Below are 20,385 nucleotides of genomic sequence, written 5' to 3' on the forward strand. Positions count from 1 at the left end.
ACTTCAAGGTCAGATAAATTCTATATGAAAGAAGAAAGAAGAGGAACGCACGTGCAGGCATTGGCTAGTAAACTATTGTGTTTTTCAGATGTAAAGCATCACGGGCAGTAGCCAATGCTGTGCGATATTCCGCGCGGTGTTGCCGGATTTCGGACTCCCCTTTCCCTTCTCGCTCTTCCTCTAGTTGAGATTATTACACATACATTGGCAACATTATTCACAATGTAAATATACTATTTCAGCAAACTCAAAGATTTTGGCTGTGTATCCTAGAAGTATATATAGCAACATACCTGAATAACATACCTATTAACTTATTCCAGTGGAACTGCTAAACGTTCGTCTTCAACACTACTTCCACTATCGTCTATGTCAATTAATATTTCGCCATTGTCTGAATCTGACTCTTGTAAATTTTTTATTATGAGTTCCAAAAGTTGTAAACACAAAAAATAATTCTTCGAGCTTCACTTCGTAGCTTTTTTTCTTTTTCTTTTTTTTTTAAAAAAAAGAAAATTCCGCACTTGTACTGGGTTTCCTTAAAGATATTGTCAACTATAATTTTGGAAAACAAATGAACTACCACGAAAGAAAGCAACCCAGACACTGATGAATTCTGTTTATGCTAGAAGAGAAGATGCGTTCCTACACACACAATCAGCTCCTTTGCTTCCATGTCTGTTCCTATAATAACATACTCTTGTACTTGATGTAGGTCTCACAACAACAATCCATCTGATTCGTAAGCAACACGATATGGTCGAGTTTGTTTTGGGTTACAATAATTTATGACACCACTCAGACGCCTGGTGCTTTTGCATCCCTGCTAGAGGAGTAAACAAGGAGTACGTAATTGGCCACACATACGTAAGGTATTGAAACGAAGAAAAAAATCATACTGCGTTTCTTATGTCGAATAAGGAAGAATCTTCCATGAAGGCAATTTCAAAACAATATTACGAATGTCTCATACCTTCTGTTCTTCCACATGAGCTCCCGCCGGGAATCGAATATATATATATATATATATATATATATATATATATATATATATATATATATATATATATATATATATATATATATATATGGATCAAATTGCAGAGGCTTGTTATTTAATTCGATCGCTTACTATTCTCAAGGGTGTAGAAACGGGGGAAAAGAGGGCCTTGACTTTCCAAACTATTTCCAGCCCCGAAATGAGGTTCATCTGGTATATGTTTAGCAAACTTATTTAATAGTTAATGCAAATTAGGAACGTGTATAATAAAATACGATTTTTTAAAAAAAGAAAAAAGAAAACATCATCAATACAGTTTCTGTACCTAATTACAAGGACGCTGATTTCTCTGTAAATTGGGGGGGGGGGGTGCATTCAGATGCAGAAAGCATATATGATGATTTTAAGACAAATTGCATTCAAATTATGCCTAATATTGCACATTTACAAATAAAATGAGGGGCCCTGGCTCCCTCAGTCCCCCCAGGATCGGCGCCCTTGCCTAATTAAAACAACTAACATTAATTATATGCTTTATATTCTCATTTTCCTAACTGGACGCTCACTGTGATCTCACTACTATATTATTGCATAATAATATCTGAGTTGATATTTTTTCGAGTTTTTTTCCCTTTAGTATTTTAACCTACATAAACACAAAGTCGGATAAACAGACTGCTAGAAACAGCATTTGTTTTCTTATGAATAGCTTATTGATTTATCTCTTACAATCAGGTTTTCAACTTCAGTACTGTCAAGATCCGTCTTTTGTTAAGGTAGCATCGAGAAAACATAATATGTGTATAGTATACATGGTGTGTTAAAATGCTTTCATATTCTGAAAGAGGTCATTTGTTCTGTTTTTAATGTGTGAAAAGCTTTCCTCCCCCTGAAAGTAATGTTCCCCTAGAACAACCTGTTGGTTACACCCCTGATTATCCTTTAATAAAAGTTGAGTTCCATTTCCAAATCGAAGAAAAATCCACTGGAAATTAGACGGGACTCAACGCTCGTTTTACTAATTGTTTTATATGGAAATCTTTCAAAGCGTGTATCATGACAACCAGTTGTCATAAAAAGATGTAGTTTTCACGTATGTGTTAGTAATTCTTTTCTCTACTTCGTAAAGTGAGCAGTTAATGTGCTAATACAATATTTCTAATAAGCGCCTCTGCTATTGTCAAGATTCGCAGTAGCGCGAGAAGTCAGCGTGCAGAACTGCTTGCCGCGAATTGTCAACACCGTTCAAAGCCAATTGGACGCCGCGTGAAGCCAACTCAAGGCCATGCCGCTTATCATCTGAAATCCAGTGTATAAGCCTTTATAGTTATACACAAACCTGTCATCAGAAGAGTACACCATACCACACGAAGCGAATGAAAATAGAAACTGGTTTAGTTCCATGCCATCCACTTATTCTCCTGAATTCTTGTTTCTTTCAAGACGACTTGCATTTCACCACAATTAATGTCAAATGAAAACACAAATTATTATTATTATTATTGCGAATAATAATAATAATAAATATCGGGACATTTTACGAGCGATTCAGAAGCCGCAAGGAGCTAGTTGAAAACGAGCAAGGATCGAGACATCCTTTGACGTCAAGAACAGATGATGGAACAGAATGAAAACGTGCAAAAAGTGGCACAAATGATTTGTTCAAACAGGCGAATGACTTTCCGAAGAATTAAACACCTTGTGTGAGGCCGTGAAAAGCATTTTAACTGCCGATTAAATGGGTAAATGGCTTCCTTCTTCACTATGAATCCGTGCCGTGCCACACCTTGCTTTTAATCCACGAGTTTTTGGACAAAAAGTATTATCTGTCCACATTCGCGCTGTGCTCTCCAGATATAGCACCATGTGATTTCTGGCTTTTCCCAAAATTTAAAACCATGCTTAAAAGAAGCGTGTTTTGTCACCATTTCTGATATTGATTGGGCCACGACAGATCAGCTGAACGCCCTTCCAAAAGAAGTCTTCCAGAAATGTTTCCAGCCCTGGATTCAAAGTCGGGATACGTGCATTGCTAGACGAGGACAATACTTTGAAGGAGATTAAATCAAATTTCATTTAAGCTTATTACTTTGGCCACAATTTATTTGAACAAAATTGTAAATAGGAATTCCACTGTGAACAACAAGACTTTTAATGAAAAACTAAAGAAATATAATGATATAAAATGAATACTTTGAAGTTAACGTCCCACGAGTTGCGGCTAAGGGAGACGATGATTAAGACAAATGAATGATGTTGGAAGAAATAATGTAATGAGAATGTGGGACACGGAAGTATCCCGAGAAAACCTACGGACCGATGTTATCTACCACAAACTAACTTGTCTGGGGATCGAACCACGGACCTCATCCTCCACAAATTGACGCTCTGACACTAAGCCACCATGCCCCCACTAAAGAAACAGTTTCAATAAAATTTCAAGTTCTATGTCTAAAGTCCATCTTACAATGATAGATGTATTTATTTCTTAATAATTACAAAGATATGGTGAACGAAGTCGCATTTATCCACATTCAAGAAAGAACAGTACAGCTTTGTTGCAATTTATCCTTAAAACCAGAAATATATCCTAAATATTAAACTGGGAAATCTTGAAATTTAAATCAGCAATAAATGTTAACAAGATAATCAGATGCACGTAATTATAATTAAATTGTTTTGCGATATAACATAACCTCTCTCTCTCTCTCTCTCTCTCTCTCTCTCTCTCTCTCTGTGTGTGTGTGTGTGTGTGTGTGTGTGCCGCCCCCTTTGGACTGTAGCGAATTTGGTAGCATATATATAAACCAGACTGCTTTAAACAGAAGAGAGAAAGAGAGAGAGAGAGAGAGAGAGAGAGATTCCAAACCAGTCTGTTGAAATTCAGATTGTTGTATAAATACAATCTATGCATTAATCTACTCACAAGTGAAATGAGATGTCTCGCACAATCCACAAGAAGAAACAAATGTACTTCAATGAAAAAGGCTTGAGAATCAGTGAATTATATAAAATTCAAGTCGATAATTTCTAAATCTGTTCGTTGGACTACAGTTGATTTCCCTAAATTTCCCTACGTATTTTATTGTAATCATATTAGAATTAAATACAATTAAAGTTATGCTTAATAAATTTAACCTAAACTTAAATGGAACCACACTTAACAGAAACAGCAATCATGCGTTAGATCACTATCACATCTACATTTTTCTAATTCTTATCGACAACACTATTTCAACACACATAAAAACTTGACTATACCAGCAATTAATGGACCATACCACAACCGAAACAATATGACAGTACTCCACTTAAAAAAAAAAAAAAAAAAAAAAGCACTGTTATTTTCAATTACAGAAAGTTTTTGTTTAAATAATGACAAGGAAAAAAACTCGTTAAGATTGTAGAACATTTTTCTGGACACTACAATAATTCAAATAATCGTTACAAGCGTCTCTGTAACTGCATACGTGGACAGCAATATTTAGAAAACGCATTACTTACCTCAACCACAACTACATTTGGAGAGCTCGAAACATCTCCCTGCAGAATTACGGAACACATTGCAATGAAAAACTTAGTCGAGAGAGTCTCTCTTAGAGAATACACCAAATGTCACACTTACAAGCAAATTATAGCCACCATAATTTTTAAACAGAGGCAATCTTGAAGCGCATGAAAATCATACGGCCAGCGACCATTTACCGTCGCAGTTTTCTCCAATGGTCACCACAAAACACACACTCATTGAAAGCTCTGCAAATAGCCTCCGATGCTGAAAGTAGAGAAGTCGCAAGCAAGCTCTCAGCTGTAGCTTTATTGTTATTACTAGACTAACGCGTTTTCCAACCACTACCACAACCTGTTATAATGTGCGCTCGAACTACAGGGTGTGAAATCAAGACTACACTTTTAATGTTGTGGATGGGGACTGGTACTGCAGACAGAACGAAGCACTATTCTAACGATAAGAGTACTAACACGTGCACAAACTCTCTCCAACCAAACTCAGGAAATGGCTGTCCCAACGACTTTATCTAATTGAATGCTTCTAGTTTTACCTAGCAGCATACTAAATAGATAAGATATACTAAATAGCTGCAACAGTTTTCCGTATCCTTGTTACCAATAAGGAAAGAAAGGACCTGAGAATATCCTGTTCTGAATTTACTTTACATCCATTAAAGCACAGATGCTCATTAGAAGCAACACTGCCTCGTACACATTTTCTTAACGAAAGTTAATTTTTAATAACCAAATAAATCACATTACCGTTATAAATCCAAAGCATTTACTACATACCAAACTTCCAAGATTTATGACTGTGTCAGACTATTCTATTTTCATTCGTCGATAGGCACGGAATACAGGAATTAAAAGCAAAATAGCTTCAAATCTTGAAGGGAAAAAAAACTGATAGGAATTTCGGTTTTCTCAGTCCTGAGGGTCAAAGGTTATCATAAAAATGAAGTCATATATGAACTTCTTTCTACAGGGGAAATAAAAGAAGAGAAACAGCAATTCGTATTCGAATACATATACAAAGAAATCACTGGTACACATAAATATTCTTGACGGAAAATCCCCAAACCATAGGCTGACTGAAAGGACTAAGAGAACTGTATCTTACAAATTCTGAATGCAATCTTTCCATTGTCTATCTTCCTGCCTACCTACGCTAGTGCAGTATCTCTCTCTCTCTCTCTTTCTCTCGTTATATCCACTTGTATTTCTACACACGCATTCGGAAGTTGTATCGGAAACAACTCGACTGGTTACCATGGAAACCCAGAGTGTAAGCAATCTTAGCACGTTAGGATGCTGACCATGTCGTCCACACTCCTGTTCTCGGTAGTCTGTTAGTATCTTTCGATACACCAGTGCGTCTTGCTTCGGGTGTTCTTCACGGCCCGAGCCTTGCTTCTTTCGAACGATGGCAAGTTTATAGAAAGAATACAAATAGCTGGGTTACTATTATCTTAAGACATTCCCCCATATGTATATATTTCCCAAGTTTCTATTCTTTTTACGATCGGGTTCCACTACTCATATGGTTATCAAAGAACGGATTTACGTCAATGAATTGCAACCAATAAATTATGCCACAATACCCACGTTTAGCTATAAACTAATCTTATAGTTTCTAAAGAACAAATCCCTTTAACGACATGAAACTAGATATCACGCATGGTACTTTAAAACGCGAAGCTGCTCATATTAAATTTATTTTTTAAAAATAAGATACTATCTTTCTAGTAATAAAAGAACGAAAATTATAAATGGTAAATTCATTAAATCATACTAAGTTCATAACAATAACACTGGCACGTCTGAGTTATTAATTATAACAGTCACAAACAAAATAAATTCATTATATAATGTTATGATTCCTTAAGCGAAAGAGCTTGTAGAAAGTAATCTGCCCAACAGTTTTAACACACATGAACCTATGATCACCGATCATTGGGAGAAATATGTATATAGAACTATGTCAGTGAATCGAGACGAAAAAGCCTTAACTCCTGGGCATTCCTAGATCGAATAGGTATCTTAACTTTAACGTTTACGTCGCTTTCATATACGTATTGACATTAAGAAAACATATTCGCATGAAGGAAGGTTATGCGCTATCACAATGAAAATATTTGCAATATATTTTCTAAATATTTTGCATTACGGGAAATGAACGTCATCGAACAAACAAACTAAATAAAATTCTAAATAATTGATTGACCAGTTTCTATTGATGGAAAAAAATAATGTAATCAGTTTAAATGCTTTTCCTCGTTTAAAGAAAGGCGAATAATTAAATATTTGTATCACCACTGTTTATCTAGAGTAGATGTTCATTCATAAACCAAGAAAGGCTATGACCCATCTGGGACCAGATCCACTTTGCGTAAAAGCAAAGTTTTCCCCTGGTCATACCTTTTCCTCACGGTAGTCTCTCAGACCATCCTTTTAAGTTCAAGTCAACAAAAAGCAGCCTAATATCCATTAATGCTTTCTACGCTTCTCAATAAAAAAGCTACTTAGATGTGAGTCAAGTGGAAGATCTCTACTCACTAACTCAACTAAGACGTCGTTTTTTCCTCGTAGTTTCTACACGAAGTACTTTTCCTTCTTTTACAACCAGTATAGCAAAGTCCACTATATACACTAATTTGCCAAGTCACAATAGTCAATTGGTTCTGAAATATAACATCACCCAACACGAGTATTACCACTTACGGTGTGCATCCAACTAATCTGCAATGAAAACTTACATATTTTACCCTTTTAAAACGAAGTCATTTAAGAGTTGTTGAGTTGTTAAAACTTATTCTCAAATAAGACAAACCGGAGATTCCAAAATTTTCATTATATATCGTAGTTTAAATGTATTCGAATACTAATAGCTATTCCAATACTGGATTATTGTGGGAGTCTGAGTATTAAATATTTGTGAACTCAAACATGCAAATCTGCGAATGACTAAAGGGAAACCTTCGATAAACTTTCTTTTGTTAAGCCATGTACATGCAAGTAAATTACTATATAAAAAATATTCTTTCCGAGCACTACACTAAACATAACTTTATTATTATTATTATTATTATTATATTATTATTCTCTGCCTTTTAAACTCAAGCAGACGATGAGGAATTAATAGTGATATTTAGCACTCGGATTTCTATTACCTAAAAGCATTGAAAATATGAATGCATTTGTATCTTAAAAACGGCATGATTTGACAGAATAATCTACAAAAATTATTTACCGAAACTTCTCAAAAACATGAATTTATTAAGAAGTCTACAAAAGTTATACTTTTTTCCTAAATAAATATGTTTAAGCTCTGAAGCATCGATCATAGTACATTGCTGACACCATAAAGAGAAAAGCTGAATGGTATTTTCCTAACTTCCAATATACGCTAATATATTTCTGAGCAGTGGCGTATTTACGATTTTGTTTCAGGAGGGGCTTTGCTAACTTTCGGGGGGGAGGGCTTTGACTGGAAATGTGAAAATTCTGCAAGATATTTCATTTACTTTACTAAGTAAGATTTCGGGGGTGGGGAAGCTTAAGCCCGGAAGCCACCCCCTAAATACGCCACTGTTTCTGAGTAATAATTATTCAGTATTCACAGTACCTATTATAATAGGTGAAACTCGCCTAAAATGACAGACAGTTTGTTTTTATATTACTTCGAGTCGAAATAGAACCTAAAGCAATTGTTCAGTTCTAATATCCATCTACCTAAATAATAAAAACCGTATTTTTGAAATCACAACAGTCAAAAATGTTACCGACTATTTTATTTAATTAAACATGCAAACAGATGTAAGACTTTTCAACTTTACTAGCGTGCATGCTATTTCTCTTGATTATTCAAAACGTTCGACCCTAAAACCGCTCATTTCAACAGTTTATCCGCAAACAGATTCTGATATGCGCGAGATTAATCTGTGAACTTTCACATCTATCCATTGTACTAGATTCAAGTACCAGCCTGGTTCTTAACCTACAGTCGCTCACATTAATATTCGGTTTTTATTAGGAATTGCCAAAAACAAATTGGATTTGGATAATAAACGGTCAAGTAAACGTAATTTGTAAGGCAAAAGATGCATGGATAAATATTGAACTCTGAAAGAAAAAATGTGACACAAAATGCTAATCAATGCTTGGTAACAGAATGTGAAACAGATAATGGCCCAAAAATATTTCCCATTAATATTCGGTTTCGATAACACCAATGGCGTTTACTCATTTCTGTACTATGTAGAGGGCATGGTATGGTGACAAGACATGTACTGCAGATGGCAGCAGAAGAGAGGTCATGGCAGAGGTACATAAGCAGCACTGAACGTTGTGTATCAAACAGGTTACATGGACTGTGCCGAATATGGATAGAAAAGATAAAAATACAAGACTTGAGCAGTGACAATAGGTGATTATGCAAAAGGGCGTAAATACGCTTAAATAGCTGAAATATTTACGCATCCCCAAGAGTATCGTTACAGACATTGTCAGGATGTATAAAAATGAAAATACAATAGAATTCATATCACAAGTTGGACAGCCCAGGAAATTGTCAGTGACGAACGTACTATTCTTCGCAAAATTAAGAACAATCCCAGGCTAAGTGCAGTGAGTATTGCGGCATCGATAAACTCCGAGTTAGGCAAGAACGTTATCGCAGAAATAGTCAGCAGAGTGTTGAGATATTCCGTGTTTCATGGTAGGGTACCAAGTAAGAAACCGTACGTAAGTAAAGTCAATAGGAGCATATATTTAATTTCGCACGAATATATGTGGATAAGTGGGTAAGTCTTATTCGTGGACAAAAGTAAATTTGAGGTGTTTGGTTTAGATGTTTTCCTACCAGTCTTCCAACTTACACACATGTTCTCGGCGGCAGAAGGAGCCGGCGTTGGTGAATCTCAAGGATGCACTTCTCCTGCACGACAATGCCAAGCCGCATGTGGCAAAGAGAAGCCAAGAGACCCATCAGCAACTTTACTGGGAGACACTGCCATAAACCATATTCACCGGATCATGCGCCAACACATTACCACCTGTTTCATTCCCCCGATAACTGCTTATGTGGGAAATCCTTCGCAAATGAGGAAGGTCTATTCTGAACGCACTCACGGACTTCTTTGCATCCATGACCGCACAGTTTTACCACCAGTGTACTGGTAGCTGCAGGAACGTTGGCAAAGGTGTTGGATGCTGATGGAGATTACTTCGAAACGTAAAAGTACATACCATCCACTGTATTGCTCTTTATCACTGCTCTAGAATACCAAGAACTTTCTTAAAGTTACCTTTTATATACAATACGTTACAAATATTCGAGTAAGAATTGTGTTTAACTAACCTTCAATCTTCTTTTGTATTAGAAAAGTGCTGGAAGCTGACAGTAAGTAATTTCATTTTTAACAGTGTTGGCATGTGGATATAGAGCTGTTTCGTGCGGGTGCCGTCTTGAATGAACAAATAATAATAAATAAATCAGATGAGTGATTTTGTAAACATATATCATCCAGATATGTGTATGATAAAAAATAAAAACACAAGAGTAGAGCATAGAGTCGCTCTTGAGAGAGTTGGGGAAGGGGAGATAGTGGTGATGGCGGATGCATGCTTGAAATTTTCATCCTCACGTTGTGTTGTGGGACTATAAATGATTCACCGCGTCATTAATCTTTAGTGATAAATTACGTAGTAGGTTCCTCGAGACACGCAAATTAAACCACGCGCCTACCATACGTGGCGTTGCGTTAGGTTTAGATTATACATGTTTGAATAGGATGTTAATGAAGTGAACTAATTACGTTGTTTTACGTATAAGGAGAATGACTCGAGATGAAGATTTTGAAAAAGAACGAACATACAGTCATGAAAATGATTTTCTCTTTTTAAGTATTTTATTTTGTGCGTGATACGGCTGAAAAACTATATTTAATAATGGCAAACAACGATTTTTTTCTTTAGATTTTTAAATTGTTTTCTATACTGAATACTATGCTAAGACGTTACTACTTGCCTCAAACTACACAGAAAGTCTCGGATTTCATACTCAGGGGCTTATAAGATGTAACTTTTCGTTACACGATATTTTACAGTTGGAAACCACCATATAAGACATTTTGAATAAGTTTCAGTACGCAGCATTCTATATAATACTAAATATACTGTTGCGTACTGTAAGTAAAACTGATGTTCGTATTGAAAATAGTACAGTGCTATGAATAATGGCTTAACTATAGTATTTATCAAGTTGGGAATACCAGTTGTTGATAATTAGCACAATATATACTTAAAAACTACACATTACTGAGCCTTGCCGTAGTAGTTGTTTAAGTGTTGGAATTTAGAAGTTACATTTGAGAGTTAACAATTTTAATATCATTAACTAATTTTGCTTTAAGGAAATAAGTTAAATTTTACCGGTAGCATAATTTCTTAGTGCTTGGTAGGAGGTAATAGGATGCACCATCCAGTGTTGTACAGGTATATTTAGATTCCCTTGCATTGTCGGTACCCTACCAGCTGTCAATGATTTAAGTCTCTGTGATTCAGAGGCACATGAAACCAATGTTGGAATCAAAAGTGATATAAGTAGATTACTTTCCGCTGGCGACCGAGGGATTATAAATAATTAGTTTTAAAAATAAAATCGCGTGGTTATCCTTTTACTCCAAAGGAGGCGGATTATTACTCAAAGTGAGTAAATACGAAATAATTGGTAAAATGAGAATGTGGGAGGAAAAAGGAAGAACTAGGAACTCGGGTCACCGAAAATGAAAGCTCTACCACTGAGACGCCATGCTCCCGTTTGGTTTCTAAAGGACATCTAGACTGTTCATTCACTTGTCCGAAATATATCTTTCTATGAAGAGTTTTCGGTGGTTTTCCTTGTCTCAATGTGAGCAAGACTAATCTTGAGGCGAGTTATAGTTTACTAGTGTAGAGAGTATGACTGACAGTGAATTTTAAAAATATCTTTTCATTCATTGGACATTTTTGTGATGTTAATGTGTCATAAGTTGGGCAGGCTAAGGTAAGTATGGGCTGAGGTTATGGTGAATGCTGTGGGTACCTGTACCACTGGTAGTCTGCGGACTATAACTTTCAGTAGTTGAAATGAAATGAAATGAAATCTTTGAGTTTTACGTCCCACGCTTATGCCGGTTAGGCTAAAGGAGACGGTGATTTTGAGTGATGAATGAAATGGTGGAATGAAGAAAGTGGGAGGAAACGGGAGAACCCCGAGAAAACCCACGCAAACGGTGTTTGTCCACCACAAAGTTCACTTGGCGGGGGCTGGGATCGAACCCGGGACCCCAAGCACCAGAGGTGAACTCTCTACTACTGAGCCACCGCGGCCCCCTTCCAGTGGTTGATTTTCCATTGGAACTTCTATAGCAGATTCCACTTTGTTGACCCCAGCTAACTGCAGTTTAGTGAGCTCTTTCGCCTGATATATTTTTGATGATTGTTTCAGATTTTATCCAGGGATTTTGGGATTTCTTCAGCATCATACACAAAGGTGCATTTTGCAGTTTGAAGACTGGTCAGTGGTAGTAGTTTCTACAGACATTTCTTCTTTGTCACTGTCGGTATTTATATATAGACACTGCTTTTAAATTTGTAGGCACCTACTTTGAGAGATAATTTCACTAGAAGGGGATTTTTGATCCTTTCGAAAATTTTATGTTGTAATTGCTATATGTGTTAAAGTTTATATTACATGATGATCCGTAAAACTGACCAGTTGAAGAACTAGAAGTTCTTTTAGATGCAGTCTTATGCCGTTTGAGCTTTGATGTTATCGATAAAATCTTCATACAAAGATGTTTGGGTTTTAATGAAAACCCCGAGACTAGTAGTCGTAGTAGGCGGCTTAGGCTGCGGTGATTATGGCACCAGTGAACTTGAAGGCTTTGTCAAAGTTCACTGAACGAAATGCCGACCTATGTCGAAGAACTTCATCAGGTTACCTTCCAGTAATTTTATGAATCCTACGAACATAGAGTATATTGGACATATTGGCAGAGTTAGCGAGGGCTGAAAGCGTGGGAAAGGTAAGTTCGAAGCAGTAGATATCGACGTTCAGAGAGACAAACATGCGTTTGTCGGGCGCATCACAGGAAATGTTCAAATTGTCTGCCTTGGATAGCAATGCATGTATCACAACGTCGGATCATGGATTAGCGAATCCGTTTAAAAATATATGTGGCATGTGCAGTGTGCAGTGAATTGAGCAGAAGGTGATAGTGTAAAATAGGCGACACCTCTGATTTCCACACAAGCAAATCGTTGGTGTTCGTTTATGTGGTGTGAGAAACGTGAAAGTAACAAGTGTGTTGCGTGCGTCATGAAGAAGTGTCCAAGACGATCACGCCCTACAAAACCAACAGCAAAACAATATCGTCAAAGGGAAATAGTGGTCGGGAGAACACTGTCACCCGCCGCACATTACAGCACATTGTAACTCACAACAATCGTTCGATTGCGGTGCAAGTAACGGAAGAACTTGCTCAGCATCACCCTCACCTCAGCCTGTGTCGACAATCACAGTTCGCTATAGATTTCATGACTTGGAAATATGAGATCGGATTGCACGTGAGAATCCCCTGACAAAAGACGAAAATTCTTTGGCACCATGCAAATAGTGCCGCGAATACGAAACATGGACCGCTGATGACTGCCAACGTGTAAAATCGCCGGATGAGTCATCGTTCACCTTATTTCAACTACGGCCAGTGTCTATGTATAGGAGGCACCAAAAGAACCGTATCACCTGTAGCATCTCTGCAAAACCATCGAATAACATGCTATGATGCTGCGACCGGAAGTATTTTAGTCTTCAGTGGATCTTGTACTGATACTTATTGGAAGCGTCACTATTCGTAATTATGTTGCCATTAGAGGACCATGGACATCCTATGGATCAGTTTTTGTATCCCAGCAACTACGTCATATTTCAAAATAATAATGCGGCCATTTCGCACAGCTTTAACTGTTGCCGCGTTGTTTGAGGAACATCAGGATGAAGTTGAACACCTCTCCTGACCCGCCTAATTCTCAACATAATTTAACATTTAAGGTCTGTTTTGGAGAAATGAACCTAACACAAACTTCCGCCACCATCCTCTCTCAGGGAAGTAATGCAGTGAATGTGGAAGAATTTTATAATACATTTACTCCCACCCACTACCTCTATGACTTCATTTCAATCGCATTGAAGCTGTTTTGAAGCCGAAAGGTGGTCCTAAGCCATGCACTTTTTTCAGGTGTTTCCCTCAAATTCGTAAATATCCATTCATAGTGTATATATTAAATTCATAAGGAGTTTGAACAACCAACCTAAAAGAACTCAATACATTAAGAAAAGGAATCCACGACATTCGTTTCAAAAACTCTGTACGTTCTCCGTACATACTCTTCAAACCTGTTATTCTGATGACAGTTCCTTTATAAGCACCGTTCGCATGAACAGAGAAATGCACGTACGCCTTTCATTGCTCCAGACTATTTTAAATATCAACTTATAATAAATGAAAAGAGTAAATAATTCGAACGTTGCGTTGAACCTCTAGGGACATCTTTCAACATTTAATACATTAAAAATACTCGGACTCACAACTGTGGATAAAATAAAATAGAACTCCCATGTTACAATCGCTGAATTAATATCCAGTTTAAGAATTAACAAGCCATTTCGTTCCAGTATTTACAGCAAAGTTATGCTGTTGATGTGTCGTACAAACTGTCCTGCTCATAAGCAATAGCAATAGCACTGGATAAATGGAAATCAGAACAAAAGCTTACCAAAAAATGAAATCCAGGAATGGTTTGGATCAAAGTCAAATAAATTCATATTATGCGAGGTGTGTTCAAAAAAAGTATCGAACCTTTGGTAGGCAAAAATACATTTATTGATTTGGAAATCCTAAACACTAATCCCCTTCAAAGTAGTCCCCTTAATAATGCACATACTTCTCCCAGCGCTCCCGTCATTGTTGGAAACACTTCTGGAACGCAGTTTTTTTTGGAGGGGATGGGGGGAATGGTGAGCAACCCGCATTCGCATGATGTCTTCTCTTGTCCCAAATCGGGTTCCTGTTAGTGGCATTTTCAGCTTGGGAAATAACCAAAAATTAGACGGAGCCATGTCGAGTGAGTATGGAGCCTGAGACACACAAGAGTGTTGTCTTGACGTTGAAAGCCTAAATTAAATTTTGCGGACACTCTCCTCACCTCCAAATTCTAATTTAAAATTGACTGTACTGATTCGATTCAATGGTTTCCGCTTGGGTATCGCTAAGCTTTTGGCAACAATTTGCAATATCGATGCTCAAGTTTTTCTGTCATTTTACACACACACACACACACGCAAAAAAAAAACTGAAATCCGACGACCGCTCACTACAGTATTCACTTGTTGGCCGACTGCCAGCGATTGACGCTTTCTGCGGGCGGAAATTAATTCACGACTGCGCATGAGTGTCCCCTATATATCTATAATGAAAAATGTCTCCCACACTTCCTTGTTTTACGCGGGAAAAATAAGGTTCGATACTTTTTGAATATACCTCGTGTATATATAACTTAATTTGCCATATTTATATGTGCAGTACATACGTTGACATATGTACAAGTGTTTCTGAAAGGCGTCCATCTTTGTATTCGGTGGAGTGCCAATTTTTGTATTTTCAAGCATTTACGAAAAGTTCCTTAGGACGTACGAATCAGACGAACACCAAACACCAACAATGTTTACAGGAAAGACTGAGGTACACGGAAAAAATAAACTCTTGCTTCTAAATACATAAGCACGGTTGCAAACCAATACATGAAATCACCAAAAAAAAAAAGTACAGAAAATTACACTTTTAAAGGGTCTGTAATTTGGAATTGCATAAAGTAGGGGAGGTTCATAACTTTAGAGCTGAACACTATTGCATATAAAGACTCTGCAGAAATATCCACAGCTATGATACTATTAGCACCGTAGATTTATGGGGGTCCGAAAATTGAAGTTTGTGATTTTGATGCCATTTTGGGGGCATACTATCTCAGGAGAGCAAAGTGCTAAAAATTGCTGCTTAGGGCATAAAGTAATTGCATAAAGTATGTGAATAAACTATTGCAAAAAATGACTGATATTACATGGGGAAAAGTGAGGACATGGAAAAACGCGAAGAAAGCACGTGCCTGACTGCAGCCCGGAAAAATTTAAATGTTTGGATATGTTTCATGCTAGATCTCAAAAACTACGCATGGTGCAGCAATTGGTAAGCTTTTGTTTGTGTTCAGTTGTGCGAAAGATTGCGAGTAGGGTTTGTTCCATCTTTCTAGCTCCATGATCATTGCCACGTCATTGTAAGGGGGTTAGCTTCCCATTACACACACGACACCCATCGTCGAACTGGACCGCGGTATTAAGGCACTGGTAGAGCAACCAGTTTCACCATACTTGGACCACTTCAGATGGATTGACCCCAATAATAGACATACGTTTCAAATTTTATTTCCTGCTTTTTTGAGTGCGTTTTTCAAGTCGGTTATTTTTCTAAGTTTGTTTAATTTTCCATTTTTTCTTACCCCCGTAGTTTCGTTAGATATCTAAACTAAAGATCGGACACATTAAAATGGGTCGGTCTACAAAAAAATCGTGAATAACTATAATCGTGGCAACTGAAGTTCTTAAAAAGCTGATTGTAATCTATAACCTCACTAGTCAGAGAGTAAAAAGTTGAAGGTTGAGGAAAATAATAATAATAATAATAATCATGAGGAAGACCTACGAGCAGATAGGACGACAATATTAAGATGGATCTAGCAGAAATAGGAATACAAAATAGAAACTGGATCTAGCGGCCTAAGGACAGAAGTCAATGGAGAGCTTTTGTGAACGCGACATTGAACCTCTAGGTTTCACAGGATAGAGTTAGTTAACAATAATAACAATAATACAGAAACACACACAGTCCTAGGGTCTATGCACACATAACTGGTATATCTGTTCCATTTAATAAAAATGTAATGCACATAAAAAATGTAACTTTTTTACGGACACAGGAAAAAGTCCCCCATTCAAAAAAAAAAAAAAACTAAAGCGAGCACATGAATTACTTTCAAGCACAGATAATGTAATCATAACGGAAGGCTTTGCTACTTCCTCGCATCGCCTTACATCAAGGAAGTGCATATTGCCGCTAACCCTTCCACCTTGCTTGCCATGAACTTAAGGCATGCATAATACATTCGCTAGAGAGGAACCCTCTGATTAAGTTTCTGCGACAGCAAGAGACGTTATCTTAAGCGACGGAAACCCTCCGTCTTCTTCTGAATTTCGGATTAAACTTGGAATCATGAAGATATGAAGAAACCTTACGCATGAAGTAAACAGAGACAAGAAGAAACTGACTTCTTTAAGAAAAAATGAAAAACAAATTTTCAAAATTTTATTTCTCTTTTCCCCTCATGAAGCCTATACTGTATAACTTAGAATTTCCAAGAATTATCACATTCAACATACCTTCGCACTAGACCAACGAAATATAAAACAGTAATATTATATATTTACACTGAAAGTACGGGAGTCTTTTGAGAATGAGATATATTTCACAAACGTTCGAAAGATTTCGTCACAGATGCCTAAAGTTAAGTGCTTTAGTTGTGCCAAGTTGCGTGGTATTTATTTATCAGCAGCGTCTTTTTAACATATGTGAATGGGGGAACGAGATCCCAATGTAAGCAGAGTTCACGTTCTTCATTAGTATATTATCATAATATTGGTTGAAATGTGTTTTATATAATTCGGTGGAATTTGCTCCACTCTTGAAGTCTTAAGGACATCTTTGTTTAAAGGTTATATTTTGTACTTTTTAGGCAATAAACGCACGCGTATTTTCGAAGTTTTACGTCACAGAAATCTGAGCCCAGTAAAGAAACTCATGCTCACTGTCTTTTCAGAGTTGCACATTGACTCATTAGGTTAGGAGTGGATGGACTACCCACCATACAATCCAGATGTGGCTCCTAGCGATTATAACCTATTCCCTCTCCCCAACTTGAAGACATTCTTCTCTGGGAAGCAATTCAACAGCGCCAATGAAGCCAAACAGTCCCTGGAGGATTGATTATCTCAGCTGGCGGCAGATTTTTTGATGAAGATCTACAAAAGCTGATCTTCTGCTAAAACAACTGTCTCAACAACTATAGAAATTGTGGCCCCACGTAGCGTAGTCGCTATCTTGCCTTTGGTGCGAGTGGTTGGTCGAGGAAGTGTAAGAGCTTGTTCATGCCGGTCATCATGAGTGAAATTTCCTGGTTTTTCCTGATTCACATTACGCAAATGCCGAGACGGTACCTAACACAATGGTTCCAGGTTGCTTCCTTCCTTCCCCATTTCTTTGTTTCTCACCAATTCTCCCAATAGTGTGATTGCCGACCAACGTCGTCCCTCATTCCTGACGGACTAATCTGGCCATAGCTGCCGAAAGCCTAGAAATCTAATTCCAAATCCTAACTATGGAAATGATGTTGAAAAGTGCATATGAACAGGCAAGGAGTAATTAAATTTCTTCCATTGTACAGGATGTTTTCGTTTTACCACAGAATGGCCCCTACTTAAAAAGTTAATTTTGTACATATTATTTCTCGAATTACTATTTGGTAATTGACACATCATCATTCTCAGGTTTAAAACGCCCTTTAGGTAGAAGAAATAGCAGACTTGTAAAACGATTCGCACGGTCATGATGGGATCCGTAGTCCCCAATCAGACTATTAAAAAATACTCAATGCATACGAAGCTTGTACTGTACCTAACACGAGAGGGTTCTACAAGTTGTCGCTAAAATCTGATTACCACATAGCACATCTGATAGAGCATCATGAGAAATGGAAATGAGCAAAATTTAAGGTGCTATGGACCAGAAGGATAGGAGCTACTGGGCTTCAAAATTTGAATATATATATATATATATATATATATATATATATATATATATATATATATATATATATATATATATATATATATCATAGAATTATGTACCTTTAAAGTAAATATCTTGAAAACCATTAAAGCAATCAAAACAAGGGTTGCACAATATAATGAGAACAAAATGCTCTATACGATTGGAATATACGATCCGAATAATAAAAGACGTAGAGGAGAAAATTACATGAAAATCAAACTTTTGGTTCAGGATACGAAGATTGAAAAGCTATGTCAAACCAATCGAGCGATGCTAACTCTAGAAAAGTACGAATTATGTGTCAGCTGAGGATTTCACGTAACGCACGAAAGGATAGCGTACTAAGCAACATATATTGTCATTTGGTAGTTTACTCCCCCTCATGTAGTGAAACCAACTGTGCTTTCTATATTAGCATGGTTATAAGAACACGAAGTGATTAAATTTCAACAGTAAGAGGAAATCATAGTGAAATTTATCGCCATTTGTAATAATAAATATATCCACTTACTCTTAATGTCTCTTCTCGTCACATACACTCGCCGACTGCTCCAAGTGGGTAGGGTGATTTGGTGCTTACCGTTTCTTTATAGCACCGAGGCTAAGTTAGACGTTCACCTAGAGTTTATGGTGGATTTCGAACATGGAGGAGCATAGAGTCTAAGGAATCAAACTAGAAAGCCTGGGCAGGAAAGGCGCCTACCCTAGCAACTAGACAGCATAGAGAGTGACAGCTCCAAGGTTTATCCTTAGTGATAGATCGGCCTTTTCCGAGCACAAAATGTTGCTCCCTACATATTCACCGTATTTCGACCCTGCTTCCTCACTATTAATAGCTCCATGAGCTGCTTCCTTTTTACATCGTGACAAATTATGCGCTTTTTCCATCATATCAATGTATTATAAGAACTCTTATTCTAGTGCACCAATAGAAATTATTTTGCAACATTTCAACAAAATTCATTATACGCTTTTTTTTTTTTTTAACCCAAAATATTTCATGTCGGGATTTAAAGATTTAAACGGTTACAAAAGATGTTACATCGCAATAGAAAAAAAGAACTAAAAGAATCTATGGTACAACACAATTTCACAAAACTGAATAATATTTGTAGCATTCTACTCGTTTTATACTTATCCACTTTCTTCGAGAAGGCATTAAAAAAATGAAGTAAGATATAAAAGCGCTCCCAGACAACTTTTTAAAAAAGATACAACTACTAGTTTTCATTCTTCTTTTACGATATGACAATAATTGGGATTCCAGAAATGAAATTTCTCCTGTAGGATGAGTGAATAAACAAGACTCCTAGAAGGTGGGAACGAGAAAATATTCCAAAGAACGCGAATTGTACATAAAGAAGTGCATTAATTAAAACTGTTGTGCTGAAAACTTCCTCCTCATTTCTTCTTTTTCCTTCTCCCTGTGTTCACTCAATTAATTACATTCCACTTCTGTCTGCTCCTGAGTCTTTGCTCGCTTCCGCTCCTACCCCTATTCCCCTTTCCTCAAAAACCATCCCAGGCACAGGATGGGTCTTACGTGTCAGAATCTGAGAATTTAATTTTGAAATCTCGCGTGCCCAGCAGTGATTCCAGGTTCAGTGCTGAAAATTTATAACCTTCTTATGGACATTAAACAAAAAATAATAATAATAGTAAGAAAACGAAAAAGAAGAGATTAGAATAAAACGATAAAGGGCACAAAAAATTACATCTGACTAGGAAGTGAAAATATACATAACGTGTTCTTACACCATGAAACGCAATTACTATGATACTTTAAATTATGTTCAGTAACCGCCGTGTATTAAAATATTTAGGATATTACACTGAATTTTTCATTTGAGATTATTGGGATTATTTCTATTGAGAGAATAAACGAAATAAAGAATC

At 36.9% G+C, this 20,385-nt stretch overlaps 1 protein-coding gene across 2 annotated transcripts in view; it reads right to left on the reverse strand.

Moving 5' to 3' along the window:
- The window catches only part of LOC145689315 (nucleolysin TIAR-like), a 1,166,854-nt gene that overhangs the window by 1,016,944 nt on the left and 129,525 nt on the right, over positions 1–20,385 (reverse strand). Inside the window, exon 1 of one of the 2 annotated variants that reach the window (XM_081763496.1) lies at positions 4,505–4,579. The exons of the other annotated variant lie outside the window; for it this stretch is intronic. Coding sequence (XP_081619622.1) covers positions 4,505–4,564 — 60 coding nt within the window. The 5' untranslated portion in view covers positions 4,565–4,579. Of the gene's footprint in view, positions 1–4,504; positions 4,580–20,385 lie in introns of those variants that run through there. 2 annotated transcript variants of the gene reach the window in all.

The sequence above is a fragment of the Thermobia domestica genome, chromosome 1 (assembly GCF_964235325.1).
Source record: "Thermobia domestica chromosome 1, izTheDome1.hap1.1, whole genome shotgun sequence".
Taxonomy (NCBI): domain Eukaryota; kingdom Metazoa; phylum Arthropoda; class Insecta; order Zygentoma; family Lepismatidae; genus Thermobia; species Thermobia domestica.